The sequence below is a fragment of the Mangifera indica genome, chromosome 3, assembly GCF_011075055.1.
Source record: "Mangifera indica cultivar Alphonso chromosome 3, CATAS_Mindica_2.1, whole genome shotgun sequence".
NCBI classification, from domain to species: Eukaryota; Viridiplantae; Streptophyta; class Magnoliopsida; order Sapindales; family Anacardiaceae; genus Mangifera; species Mangifera indica.
In genome coordinates, this window is record NC_058139.1 from 19,711,057 (window position 1) to 19,727,239 (window position 16,183).

General features: G+C 30.5%; 1 protein-coding gene across 1 annotated transcript; it reads left to right on the forward strand.

The window, feature by feature from the left end:
- Window positions 1-12,300: 12,300 nt before the first annotated feature.
- LOC123211613 (proline-rich 33 kDa extensin-related protein-like) lies at window positions 12,301-12,738 on the forward strand. Its single transcript, XM_044630409.1, has one exon. It carries the CDS (start codon window positions 12,301-12,303, stop codon window positions 12,736-12,738), a length of 438 nt encoding a protein of 145 aa, XP_044486344.1.
- Window positions 12,739-16,183: the final 3,445 nt, after the last annotated feature.

The following is a 16,183-nucleotide window of genomic DNA, read 5'->3' on the forward strand; positions in this document are numbered from 1 at the left end:
TTTGTATATGTAGTATTATTTATAAATTATAAGAATAAAAAAAAAGGCAATACAATATACACAAACTTTTTATATATAATTTGAATATACAGATGATATATTATTATGTCATTAAATATTATTTTATCTTTAATTTAAAATCATTCAATCATATCACCACATATCATCTATTTATCTAAATTATATACTAAGAGTATGTATGCATAGTTTTATTGTAAAAAAATTATGTACAAACAAATACTTATTTATACAAATTGAGGTGATAAGTTGTGATTGGGTGATGTAATTATTTTCTTTTTCTCACATTAGTTTATATACATAAGTTTGTGGAATTTTTTCTTACATGTAGTATTACTCAAATCATAATTTCCCATCGGAAACCTAGTTACGTTAACAAAAAATAGTTTGAAACTAAAAAGTAAATAATCATATTAATCTCAACTATAGTACTTTTCAAATTTATCATATCTCAAATTATAAAATTTTAAAATACCCATTTGAATATCAAATTCATCATCAACACATTCTTCTTCCCTTCCCCCTCTCACTCTCTTCATCCTTGCAAATGGTTTTGATGGGTTTGGAGTTGGGTGGTAGGTGACAGCTTTGATGGGTTTTGGTTTGGATGGGTGGCAATTGTGATGATTGGGGTTTTTAAAATTAAATGGTAAGGATTGAATTATTGGTTTTCAAACTTGTAAAATAAATAAACAGTTATGTTTGATGGTTTTAATGGGTTTGGCTTTGAGTGGGTGACGGTTTTGGTTGGCTTGGGCTTAGATGGATGACGGTTCTGATGGGTTTGAGTTTGGATGTTAAAGATTCTAGTAGGATTTCAAATTTGTGGATTGATTTTCTCTGTCAAGGTGGGCACTTATGGCTCCTTTTTACTACTGCTCTTCTGGGATATAAAAGATCTGTTGTTGGGTTTGGTTTCTTTAGCTTTGCATGGAAAAATTGTTTTATTTTTGGCCAAAAGACTTATTCCCAACCAAATTATGTTGTTTTCTCAAATTTTCCTTCCTTATCTTTGAAAATCTAAAACACCTACCTATGGATGGTTAAAGTTAATGGTTTTAAGGGTAAAATCATCATTTTATCTATGATATTAAAAATAAACTAAAATTTAATCTCATTTTCTCACTTAAACCTTGAAAACTAAAAGTTTCCCCCTAAACAAAGTTTGAAAAAATAATATTTCCCCTTTAGGGTTTAGTTTCTAGATCTCTGATATCAAATTTGATGTCATCCTAGCCATGAATATCTCACGACGCCTTCTCTTGCTCTAGCAGCCAAACTTCTCTTATTTAGAAGTTTGGATGACATCGATTGACGTCGAAAAACACTCTTATCTTCATCGAAAAGACGAAGATGAGAAGATGAGAGATCTTGTCTTTGTTGGGGAAGACAATGTTTCATCTTTCTAGATGAAACATCGCCTTTCCATTGGGTTTAGGATTGCCAGTTGGAGGGAGAAATGGTGAGGGACGACTGCCGGAGGAAAAGAAAAGAGATGCAACTAAATAATGAAAAAAACCTTGGGGGGAAATTACTGCTTTTCAAAATTTGGCCTAAGGGGGGAGATTGTTATTTTTTAAGATTTAAGTTGGGTTAAAAGAGATAAAATTTTAAGGAGTTAGAGTTTCGTTAACTTTAACTACCCATAATAGGTGTTTGAGATTTTTAAATATAAATGAGAGAAACTTGAAAAAATAGCATAATTTAGGTGGAAATAAGTCTTTAGGCTTTTATTTTTTTGCTAAATTGAGATGGTTGGTTGGTGCTATGTTCTCATTTGGTATTTTTTTTGTTTTGGCTTTGACGTGTTCTCTTAAGCTCTTATATCATTGTAGAAACTTTAATAGGGCCTCTAAAAATTGCTGCTATACGTATTGATAGATTCTTGCCTTTGGTTAATTCAGCCACATCCTAAGCTATTGTATAGCCTTTGGTCGTAGTGTTACATTTTCAGTTTGTACAGTCTTACACAATTTTTTTTTGTATAGTCTTTGCTATAGTGTTTTTGCAAAGATAGAAATACACGAGGAGTTTAGATTGTATCTTCAACCTTTTAGCTTTTCTTTAATTTACTTTCACTTATAAAATTTAAAAAAAAAAAAAATCTAATCACATTATCATTCATTACTTATATATTTAATTATATCATTTTTGTTTAAATAGTAACTTAGAAGGAAAAAATGGTAAATTTGTATGCCATTTTTGTTTAATTATATCATTTTTGTTTAAATAGTAACTTATAATATACTGTTGATATTATTATTAGAACAGGAAACCGAATTCCTTTTTGTAATAATATTGTATTTTTACAATTGAATAATTAAATAACAAAGTCAATAAAGCTACACTAAAAATTAAATAGAATAGTATTAAAATTATTTGTATAAATAATATATATAATTTTACATATAAATAATAATATATTATTATTTTATTTTTAGTTTAAATTTATTTAATATTTTTTATTAAAATTTATTATAGTTCCTCAAAGTTATTAAAATCAATAAAATTATGTATATAAATAATAATATATATAACTTTATAAATAATATATATTATATTATTTCTAATTTACAAATATATAATTATATAATAATATATAATTATTTGTTTACATAGTATTTCTTTATTAAATTTAGGTCAAATGACTAATTCCCACCCAAGTTTTAGCTTACTATCAAAAACACATCCGCAATAGTTTAAAATTTTAAATATCCACCTATGGATTAAGTTCTATTAGAATTTTCTATTTGAGATAATGGTAAAATCGTTATTTTAATAATAATATTAAAAAAATATGAAAACTCCTCTTTCTACCATAAACCGTTGTCACCTCCAACTCTTCATCTCTTTGGTCGAATCCACCTGTCAACGACAACGATTTTTGTCAAATCTAGAAGCATCGATGAAGGACAATGTTTCATCATCTTTCGTAGATGCTTTTAGATGATGAAGCGTCATCCTTCATTGATGCTTCTGGAGATGAAACCAACCACTATCCTTTTGCCATCCTTGTGTCATCTAACAGTCATCCAATTGTTGTCTGTTAAGCCACCAAAGATGAAACCCTAGAAATAGAGGGTGAAACAAAGTTTTAAAAAGTTTGTGGGGATGGCTGCAAAATAAAAAATTTAAAAAGTATGAAACCCTAGAGCTAGGGGGAAAAGTGAATTTTTCAAAACCTAACTAGGGGAAAATTGTTATTTTTTTAAACTAAGAGAAAAAAATGACATAAATTTTTAGGGTTTAGTGGTAAAATGAAAATTTTACCCTTACTTTTAACAAAAAATTCTAACAGAAGTTAGTTTATAAGTGGTTGTTTAAGTTTTTAAATTGCTGGGAATGTATTTTTGAGATTTGGTTAAAATTTTAGTGAGAAATAGTCCTTTGGCCCTTAAATTTATTATATTTCTTGATTGTCCTTCAATCCAAAATATGTCATTTTCGATACATATAAGCCAAAGGACTATTTCCCACCCAAAGTATCCTCTTATTTTAAGTTCCCACCCCTTAACTTTAAAAATCACATTTATCCACCCATGAACGGTTAAAATTAATAGAATCCTAACCTCTTAAAATTTTATTTTTTTTTTCTCCCCTAAATCCTAAAAACTAACCATTTTCGTATAGGTCAAGTTTAAAAAAATGATATTTCCCCCCTACGACTTAGTTTTCAATTCTCGACGTTATTGCCAATGACAAAGATTCTCTAACGTATCACTATACTCTAACCGTCTTTCTCCCCTCCTCTGGACACCTAATCGACATCGAATGAAGTTGAGACGAAGCTCTTCATCTTTCCAAATAAGGAGTTTTATCTCTCAACAAAGTTTTTCATCGGTCGACGTTCCAGAAAAGGGGAGAGAGATTGTTGGAGCATGGTAATACATTGGAGAATCTTCATAGTTGACGATGGCACCGGATTTGATGCCGAGAATTGAAAACTAAACCTTAGGGGGGAATGTCATTTTTTTAAACTTAGCCTAGGAGTAAACTTTTAGTTTTTAGGGTTTTAGGGGAAGGGAAAAGAGATTAAATTTTAATTTATTTTTAATATTATAGATAAAAAGACAATTTTATCCTTAAAACTAACAGATTTAACCCTTTATGGATAGGTGATTGGGATTTTCATAGTTAAGACATTTATGATTATAGACTCTAGCTCAATACAAAAGCTATAATGATGTGACATATTTCACATAAAAAGAAAGAAAGGAATAAGTAATTGGTTGGGCTCCTTTCTTTTCCTATAAGTAACTTGGAAGCATAGTGTTGAATGGAACACATGCCATAAATGCACAACTCAATTATTCAATTATTCAATATGTTGAGAAATTGCATTATTGAGCTGTCCTTTTCCAAATAAAAGTCTTGCACAACTTAGTAATCACATTTATGAGAAAACCAAAACTTGAAAGACATAATGAGTTGCAATTTGAAGCTTTTTAAGTAGATGCTTACATTGAGTAAGCCCGCTTCAGATGGTAACTAGAATGGGCTTATTTGGCTCGATATAGGTGTACAATAGAGTTGGATTTGAATTGAGTTTGTTCAAATTCGAGTTCAAACTTGGTTTAAACAAACCCGAAATGAGCTTGGGAACAAGCTTGAGCTAGAATTAAACTAAGCTCAAGTTCGAGCTTAATAGATAATTATTTTTTAACTTTAGGGGTGTTTGACTTATTAAGCTCTTGAGTTTGGAAAATATCAATACCAATTGACTAAAACGATGTCATTTTTATCAATACGCATCAAAACAATATTGTTTTAGTCATTTTCGCTTAGCAACAATATCAAACTAAGCTTAAAGGTCACTTCAAGCTTGAACTCGAATTAAGCTCTAGCTTGACTCCGCTCAAACGAGTCATATTCAAACTCCTTTGAAGCGAGCTCAATCTTAGACAAGTTTGAATTTGATTCAATTTAAATCCAATCCTAGTGTGCAATATAAAAAGGGGCCTATGCATGGCTACCAACATGTTTTTGGCTCTTCAATATCAATCATAGTCGAAACATCCATAGTTTCACACATGTGGGGTATGCTTTGAATACTCTACTAACGAAAACTGAATTATGTTATCTATAGTTTTACATTCATCTGTCATCCACTTGTGTTAGTGGATTCTGTTAAGTGAAAGAATAAAGTTATTTTACATAGAATTTTCTATTTTCTCAATTCTTTATTATTTTTTCTATTTTCTCTTTTTCTTCTTATTCTTTTTTATTTTCCTTTATTTTTGATAATTTCCCTTTTCAAAAGTTTTGGGGCAAACTATAATTTTTGAAATTATTAGGAGTGTTGTTAATGAAATTTTTAGGGAATTTTTGAAAACTCAAAAAACGTTTGGGGTTTTTTTTAATTTTAAATTTTTAATATTCTCTCAATAGTTTTAGAAATAACAGTTATACCCAAAAGAATTGAACAAAATGCAACATTTGTAAATTTGTTATAATCTAGACAATTTTAAGAGTGTAAGTGATAAAATTTTAAACTTGTAAGGATATATTGTAATTTTATGTTTATATTAAGTGTTAATGACACTTTTATAATTTCAATTTCAATAAAAAGGGAAAAGCAATTTTTTCCTATAAAATCAAATCAAGTTCATTAGCAAAAGTAGAATAATAGCTGAAAATTTGGTTTTATGATACTTAGAAGATCAAAATTTGTCATTTTATCAAACCTTGGGTGGGAAATAGTCATTTGGCCCTAAAGATATTATTTTCTTATTTTAACATATAAATCTAGCATAACTTTATTGTCATTTCTTTTTTAATACTATTGTATTTTTCTAATTTGAATGATTAAATAAATAAGTCAAGAAGGTCACAGTTACAAATTAAAGGTCATAGTCAAGAAGTTCTTAGTAATGGGGGTGCGTTTAGTTGAAAGAGTTTCAAACAATCAACCATAGTTAACTCTACTATAAATGTTGAATATATCGCTACTTTAGAAATGACAAGAAAGGTTGTATGGATGTGCAAGTTTGTATTCAAACTTGGTGTGGTTCCAAATATGACTTATCTGATAACCATATTTTGTGATAGTACTAGTGATATTGCATAGACAAAGAAACCAAGGGCATATCAAAAGTCTAGGCATGTTTAATTCACATTTTATCAGAATTCATTAGAACTAGAGAGATAATAATCCAGAAGACGCCCTCAACAAAGAATATTGTTGACCCATTGACTAAGGCGATGGCATTAAAGTTGTTGGACCATCATCTTGAGAAAATGGGTATGAGATACAACAACGAATGACTCTAGTGTAAGTAAGAGTTTTATTAGTATATGTCCTAGGACTTATTTGTGTTGTTGGTTTAAGGACATTTTATCTTTTATATATATTTGTAATAATTTAATAAAAGAAATGGTTCTTTTGTTCATTTACATAAATTATTTTCTTTATTTGTATTAATATAAAGTTTGTATATGAACTGTTTAGATAATTCACCTAATATGTAAAACTGAGTTATTGGATTATTCCTTATAGATGTGATATAAGTTAGACAATAATATCATATAGTAAATATACTGAATGCCTCAGTTAAATGTCATAAGATGATATTAGTGCAAGTGATAATGATGGTCATGTCATTAAGACATTAGTGTGAATTAATAATTACAGAACCATTTTTCAAACATGATTAATAATGATAAGTCACATGGTTATTTAATCGTAGTCAATGACTTATCGTATAATTGTACTAGTATATAAAGTAATCTTTTGACCTAAGACATTATGGTCGAATCTGATATGGATGTGCATAATTCATATGGTGTATGAATATAGAGTTAACCATATTCTATACGAAAAGTCATATTGGTCATTCGTTGTTTGTATGTAAAGATGAATGATAATCAAAATGAGATCCGTTGACTAAGAAATACTAGATTTAGAATATCTGCTGATTCAACCTAGATCTAAGTTCTGAAATGAATGTCGATAACTATTAGAAACTAAAATCTCTAGCCAGAGTATATTGTTAATCAAATGAAGGGTGTTCCTGATGAGACATTTCAAATATATAGATCGATGATTCATAAGGAATCCAAACTAGGGCTTTGACGAACCATGAGCTCGAAATTGATTAGGATCGAACAATGAAAGGATAGTACCTACACGAAACGTATGATTTAGAAATTAGGTTCAATGGAGTATTTCTTCATTATGGTTTTGTGGCTATGACACATTGTTAAACATTTATCATGGTTGTTGAGTTTTTAGATATACTTTTAGATGGTTAAAAAAAGATTCACGACTATGTCATAGTGAACCTAAAAGGTCACATCAATAAACTAAACGTTCAGAGAGTGAGTATTAATTATTTAGGGTTGAATAACACCTTCTGAAGGATTTAAAAAAAATCATATAAAGTGTCATATGGGTGCAAAAATAACAATTTAAACGTTAAGATGTTAGTGAAATGGAATTAGGGTGACTAAAATACATAATTGATATACATGTATTGTCATAGTTTAAATTAAGAATTTAAAGGGACCAAATAACAAATATAGAATTGTTAATTAGCCATCACTATAAAAATGAACTTTTAGTTCATTTTAAAGTAACCTGACTCATTTAATCTAATTCAACTCTCTCATTAAAAGAACTTTGCTCTCTTTTCTCTTTAAAATTCGGCCTAGTACCTAATGCTTTTGTTTTATTTTTTGGAGACTTCACACTTGAGAGGCTTGGCTCCATCAAAGAAAGAAAGGTAGGAGTAGGTAAAATACTATAGTTACTTTACTTACTTTCTTTTATGCTTAATTCTTGCTTGAATGTAACATGTATGTCATCTATGCTTCATTTTCTTCCCATTCTCTTTCATAAACTGAGCAAGCTTGTTGACTGGATATGCGATGTTCGATTAGTAAACAACAGATATTGCAACGACCCAATAACACTTTGATAAAGTTTTGAGTCAATTAGAGAAAAAGCATCATCTAGAACCAATGGTGGATGGGAGTAGACACCTCTTTGGCATAAAGCATTTTGGTTGGCTCTAAGAGCTCCTGAATGTATTTGTGTTGATTGAGGAACAATCTACCATTGACAAGAATATTTTTAATGCCAAGGAAAAGTTTCAATGTTCCTAAATTCTTGACTAAAAATTTTGTTGACAGGGCAACAATAAACTAATCAATAATGTAGGAGTTGTTTCCTATAACAATTAGGTCGTCAACACATACTAAAAAGTATACAATTACTCCATTAACTTTATAAGTAAAAAGAGAAGCATCTGCCTGAGTTGTGAAAACCATAATGAACAAGAAAGGATTTTGGTTCTTGATACCATGTTCTTGGTGTCTACTTCAAGCCATAGAACAATTTTTTCAACTTATAGACGTGCATTAGATTGTCTTTGTTAACAAAGCCAAGAAAATGATCCATGAAAATTTCTTTAGAGATAGAACTATGCAAAAATGCATTACTTACATCTAACTATTTGATTAACCATCTTTTGGAAATTCCATGAGTCAAGATCACCCGAATGGTGGTTGGTTTAACCACAAGACTAAATGTCTCAGAGTACTCCTCACTAAAGCATTGATGAAAGCTTTTTGCTATAATTCTTGCTTTGTCTTTGGTTATTGTCTCATTCGAATTCTGTTTGATAAAGAAAACCCATGTACAACCAACGACATTTTTGTTTGGGGGAAAAGGCACAAGTTCCCAAGTGTCATTCTTTAATGAAGCATTAAATTCTTTGGACAATGCAAGATGCTAGTTTGAATCACTTAGAGCTTGTGTGACTGAGGTGAGTTCAAGAGGTGATGGAGCAAGGTGTTTAGTTGCTATGTAAAAAGAATTTTTTTGGTTTGTGGATGTTAGTTAAGGCTCGAGTTGTCATGGACCTTGACATGTCTAGTTGACTTGTGCAATTCGCACAGATTAGTCGTGACAAACCATTTTAGTCAGATTTTTGGTAGTTTTCGTGTTGAAAAACCACCGGGGAGGAAGAGGAGGTGCCGGTTGTGGAGTTAACGACACGCCAGGATGAATGGTTATCAGACAAAGGGAATAAATTTTTGGGGTTGTAAGTGAAATATTTTGAACTTTGAGAGAGACATTGTTAACTCTAAAATATATTAACCTTAGGAACCTTAAAATTACATTGGGAGGAATTGTTAGTTTTCAATACTAAAGTGAGAAATAGAGATTAATTATTATTTTTTCAAATAAAATATTAAAATAACGATTTTAATCCTGATAAAATTAACAAAATTTAATATATAGATGAAGATTTGAGTTTTTAAAAAATAACTAGTAAAAACTCGGGAAAAGTGGAAAGTTTGGATGGGAATAAGTCCTTTAGCCTTATATTTATGATTATGGAGCATTGTAGTTGAAGATTAGAGATGACAACAAGATGGGTTAAGGTCGAATACCTTAATCCCCATCTTTAGTCTTATAGAAAAAAACCTTTCTCCATTTTTGCCCCATCCTTGATTAAGAGATGACGAAGAATTCTTGTCGCTTTCCACGAGAAAAATTCTCTATACTTTTCCTTCCTCATTTTCATTAGAAAAATAAGAAAATATTTATTAAGTTTCATGATATTTATATAATAATTTAAAACTTTTGAAGATAATTTTATATGTCAAAGTTTAGAGAATGTATAAAAGAGGAGTTGAACCAATGAGGGGATATCCTTATCTCCAACTACAAGAATTTTTATCACCTTCATCCCTGTTCTATCTTTTCTACAAGAATTTAATATGTCAAAGTTTGGGCTCCTTGCCCTCCCTCTAAATAACGATGCCCGAAAATGGAGGTAACTTCGAATCATCCGTGCTGAATGGAACATATTATATAATTGCACAAGCTTAATTGGTAACAGTTGTATTTCCACATTCAATACGTTGAGAAATTGCATTATTGAGCTGACATTTTACAGATCAAAGTGCTGCACAACTCATTAATCATATTTATGTGGAAAAAAAAAAAACCCAAACTTGAAAGACATAATGAGCTGAGAGTCTGAAGCTTTTGAAGTAGATCCTTACATTGAGTAAACCCACTAAGAATGGCAGCTAGAATGGGCTTATTTGGGCCCAATGTGGCTGACTGAGCAACACAAAAAAAGGCCTATACATGGCAGCCAGCAGGTTTCTGTCTCTTGAACACCAATCACACGTGCGATATGCTTAAAATATTCTAATGGCAAAGGATTCGATTAAGGCGCCATTAGTTCAGATAATGTAATTAAGTAATAATAAATTTTAGTGATTTGATAATTTGATAACTTTTTCATCTGGTATTTGAGTAATGTTATTTATACATATTTTAAATATATAAATAAATATATATTTATATATATTATTATATAATTCAATATTATTTTATTTTTAATTTAAAATTATTTAATTATATATTAATACACATAAATTATGTATATATTTATATATTTAAAATAGATATGTACAATTTTATTATTTTTTCAAATAAAAATTAACAATTTGATGCAACTTGGTGACAAGATCACAAAAATGAAGCTTGACATCTATCAATGAAGTAGCTATGTTTAGAGTTGAATTTAAATGAAGTTTGTTCAAACTTGAGTTTGACTAGAATTAGCTCAAAATAAGTTATACTCAAATAAGCTCAAACTTTAAGGGTGTTTGACTCATAAAATTTGAAAACTTGAAATTTTTAATATGAATTGACTAAAATGATGTTGTTTTGACTAATACGTATCAAAATGATGTCGTTTTTGTATTGAACTGAACTCAAAACTCGATTCAAATCGAACTTAAGCTCGACTATTATCAAACGAGCAGAGCTCGAACATATTTGAAGTGAGTTCAAGCTCAAGTTTAGTTCTATTAAAGTCAAGTCAAGCTCAAGCTTAAGTGAGCTCGAGTTTGACTCAATTTGAATCCAATCTTAACTATGTATGAAACATGTTTGAATTTAATCCATTGATTTGCTTAAAAAATAGGTGTTTTGAGCATCAATGAAGTTGTAGATAGGGGTGGAGATGAATAAAACCGAGCCTAAAAACCTTTTGACTTAAGTTTAACTCGAATAAAAAATAGTTCGATTTGACTTTGTTAAGCTAAAATAAAAAATAGTTTGAGTTTGATTTAAATAAAATGATTTAACTTGAATGTATTGTTTAAATCCATAGTTCAGATTTATTATTTAGATTTATTATTCAAACTTGTGTCTCATTGACAAAATAATATCATTTTATCTACTAATAATTAAAAATTGATATCGTTTTAGTAATTGTTTAAAATAATTCAAATCGAATTATAAGTTAAATTTGAAATAAATTCAAATTATCTATCTAACATGTAATTGGATTCAAAATTTAAAAAACGAATTAAACCTCTTCACTCGAACTCCTTTTAAATCCAAATTAATCAAATGTAAATTGTGGTAAGCCGCCTTTCTGAGTCCAAGCTAGCTCACTTTAACTCTATCCCTAGCTGCACATTTAAGAAACTATGGCCTAATTTCGTCCATTTCACCTCACTTTCCTTTCTAAAACTTACACCAGAAGCCACGCATAGAAATAGAACTAAAGTTGAGATCAAAACTTTATAGCAGAAACTACTCATCTATGTATTATATTATAAAATTATGTGTATATATTTTTAATATATAAAATAAATTCATAAATAATATATTATCTTATAATTAAATAATTTTAAATTAAAAATAAAATAATACTTAATTATATAATGATATATTTATCAATATACTCATTTTATGCATTTAAAACACATGCATAAAACATTCCCTATTATTAACGCTGCTAACTTTTATTTTTTCGGGTGATTAACACTCTGTTAACTTTACAAAAATAGTCAATTCCGTGTATGCCTCTTATTTTGAATTTCAACCACAAAACGAGCTAAATTCAGAATCATAACCAGAACACGACACATCGATCCATATCCGTTTCAGCTGTTGCACTATTATGTGCCTACAACAACATGATATATATCAACCCTGTATATTATTAACATATTCTATCTTGTTTTCTTTTTCATCTGAGTGCATGAAGAAGAGAAAAGGGAATTGGCAAGCGCAGAGAAAGCAGGGGACACCTCTTATACTTAAATCTCAACCCTTGCTAAATATTCAAACTTTTCAACTGGGTGTGGGATCCATGCGAAGAAATTTATTAATCCTAGTATATAGGTCTTCAACAGCATATCACGGAATACAAAACAACACGTGTTGTTGTGTTATTGGGCTTAGTTCATTATAAAAGCCATGCAATTGCTCAAGTTTTTCACCCAGCAAACATCAACTTAACTAAGATGAGTAAAACATTTTTCTTGCTTGCTTTGTTGCTCCTTGGAGTGGTGCTTTTCACCACTCCCACTTCGGCCGATCACAAACCACCCGGCGGTCACAAACCACCTGGCGGTCACAGACCGCCTGGTCACAAACCACCTTCCACGGAGGAGGAATCTGTAGAAACCTTGGATGGTAAGCCACCCACATACAAGCCACCACCAAAACACAAGCCACCTCCACCAAAGCACAAGCCGCCAACTCCCTTCGATGAACCATCTAAGGAAGAGGAGTCAATCCCTGAACACGAGCCAATCCACAAGCCTCCTCCTAAGGGCAAGGGTGAGAAGCCACCACCTGGCCACCACCCTCCTGTGGAGAATATTGAGGACTCACACAAGCCACCTGTCCATAAATCCCCTCCAAAGAAGCCACCACACAAGCCTCCAACTTCCTACTGATGGCATTAAACCAAGCTATCTACCTGGATTATTAAACCTATCATCTAGTAAGAATTAATAAGAGCTCTTAATGATCCATCCTTTTTATGAACTAGTCATCATTATTGTCCTCAATCTATGTATGCATGTATCTTCTGTTGGTTCATGTACCTAAGTTACTGGCTGTATCGTTTGTATCAATTGGGTTTAAGCCCTATAAAATGAGCATGCGTTTGGCTCTAGTAATGTGAAATTTCCCGTTAGTACTGCTTGCTGAACTAGTATATGTTTTCGGATGTAAACAAACATATTATCAGATTATCTTCGCTTTTATATATCATAACTCTAAGAATTCCAAGTAACTAACGGGAGAATTTGAAGAGAAGCACGAGATAAATGTATGACTTTACTTCAACACTGAAATTTCAACTTGGAAGTCCAATTCATTCTAGCCAAAATACCCTTTTCTCTAATGCAGTTTAAATTATTGGGTACTAATTCACTACAGCAGCATCTGAACTGATATTGTTAACGTCAGCCATTATATATATATGTTAAAAAATGTCAAAATGTATGAGGAAAATGGCATACGTGGTATGGAAGTTGGTGGAAGAAAAGAAGGAGATAAAGTTAGGTACAGGTCACTTAAATATATTACCAGCTTATTCACGCATATTATTGGTTTACAGTTTAGAATTTTTTTGTTGATTAATATTCTATAGATTATTATATTAACATACTCTTACTGTCTAATTTGTATAGAATATATTATTTAAGATAATATACCAATTTTAAATATATAATATAATTTTATTTGAAAAATGACATTCAAAATACGATTTCAAATGTCGATTACAACTCATACAATACAAAGAAACAAGAAATCATGTGATATGTATAGTCCAATTCTTTTCCAGAAGGTGTCAAAGGGTCAGTATTGGAGGTGAGAAACGGAGAAAAGCCATTGTTAGCTTTATCAAACTTTTCACTAAATCTAAGACTAGAGTGCATTGTCGACATATAAAAGATCTTCAGAAAAAGACACGCATATTAAATAACGTGTGTGTGTTTCTCTCTTTCTATGTATATTATAAATAATATTATATATATTTATTTTGAGTATACAAATAAATATATATTTATTATATTATTATATGATTGATTTTAAAATTATTTAATTATTTAATAATATATATAAATATATATATTTATTTATGTATTTAAAATAAATACATATAATTTTATTGATATATTATCACATGTAAGAATTGTGGGGATAATCTTGTCCTATTTTGCTTCTTCTTTTTCTTATATTATTATTTATTTAAATTAGTATTGGTTAGTGTCACCTGAAATTGAGTGAGTACAGTATACTTTCACTAGTACAAGTTGAGGTGATAATGGGATAGAAAACAGTCGAATATTTTAATTTTTATCTTTATTTTTGTAAAGAAAATCTTTTTCTATTCCCACTCTAGCTCCAATATGAAGATGACGAAGAATATTTGTTCCCTTCTTGTAGAATTTTTCTTCCCTTCCCCTCTTATTCTTGCAACCTATCTCTACTTTAAAATAATAAAATATTTATTAGATATTAAAACAAATTTATAATAATTAAAAAATGTTGAATTCAAATGTAAAAATGTAGAAAATATGTGAAGGGGATGAAATGAGGAGGGGACAGGTAAGAGAGGGAACGAGTAAGCGATATGACTGGGATTTTAGCTGCTCTCATTTCCACCTTTGTCGGTTTCCAATTGTGAGAATTTTGGTCATTTCCATCCTTATCTTTGTCTTTATTGGAGAACCCCCTCCTGGTTCAGAGTGCTGCTGCGGAATTCTGAAATTTTTGTTGGGATCGGGTCTCCCTTGATGGAGCTGCTGCTGGAAAACCTTGATGATGCCTCTGAAGTGTTTGCGATTTTGTAGATAGCCTGGGCTTCCAGGGGTCTTTCAGTGTCTGGTGCTATCTGCTTCTCCCTTGTCTCCTGTCTCTGGATTCTTGGAGACATTTATTTTTTCTGCATTCTGCTGTGGCTCCTGGGGTTGGCGGCTTGTTTTCCTGATGCTTCTGCAGGATCCTCTCGTTTTTTTAACTCTTGCTCTAAGATTGTTTTTTTCTAAAGATTGGTATGCCTGGAGTTTTTCAGATGCTGTGTTGAGTCCGTTTCCTTAAATCTTACTGCCAATTCTGTTGATGGTTTTGATCTGAGATCCTCTAGTAGCTGATCTGGGGAGCTGGCGATTTCTGTTGTGTGCCTTCTGGGGTTCTTGTTTGGTAGCATGCCTGCTGTGTATTGGCCTTCTTATGCTTTGGAGTTGCTTGCGGCAGAATGTTGCAATTGTTGGTGTCCTCCTGTCTGGGTCTGCTGCAAGTTACAGAATGGAAACCATGATATGAATTTTCTTAGTTTGTTTTCGCCTTTGGTGGCTGGTTTCCCTTGTAGCCCGCGGGATCCAAGTTCCAGGCTTTTACTTATCCTGTGAATGTGAGTTGGAGCCTGGCTTGGCTTGAGCTAAAATGGACATGCACATATCCAATTGTGACTTAGGTTAATGACTTGAATTGGTAATGTTAAAATTATTGGAATGTCCAGAGATGATTCCTTGTATGCTTGAGACTTGGCTTTCCTTCTTTCCTTGAGGGTGAAAAAAAAAAATCCTTGAAAGACACGATGAATCTGGGAGTATGACGCTAATTTATAAATACGTGAATTATTCGCATATTGTTCGGATTTTTGTATTATTTATATATTAAATGTGTCCAAAAGAATTTTTAAATTTAAAATATATTAAATACATATTTTATATCATTCCCATATTAAACACAAATTATATATCGTATTTTATATTTACCATATTTTTAGCTTTTTTTGAATTTTTGACTAAACTTAAAGTATAAAATTGTCTCTTCTATTTTTAATTATTTACGAAAATATCACTATCATTTAAAAAAAAAAACCCAATAATATTTCTTTCTTAATTTTCAATCCTAATTTTGTATTTTTCTTCCCTGTAGCATGTGCATAGATTCACTCTGATCTGAAGTCTGAAATTTAAATTGATTAATTTGTTTATTTTTCTCAATTGACTAGTACATTATTTATTGTACAAAGAATTTTGATTATGTATTATATTATATTAGGTTTAATAATTAATTAAATATTTTACATTTGAATTATTATATTAATTTTCAATAAAAGATCCATGAAAAGTATTGAAATTGTTATGATATATTACTGTATTTTTAGAAACGTATTATTAATAATGTGTCATATTAAACTCATATATATACATTCTGTATGTAAATTTTAGGGATCGTTTTTACAAATCTATTTTTCATTATTCGTCGTATCACCCTTGTATAATTTGCGTACCCTTTTTTTCTCATTCTTGTATTTACTAACTAGGGTTTAAAGTTTTATAAATAGAGCTTTGCATTGTCTAAGCCCACTAAGGGTTATAG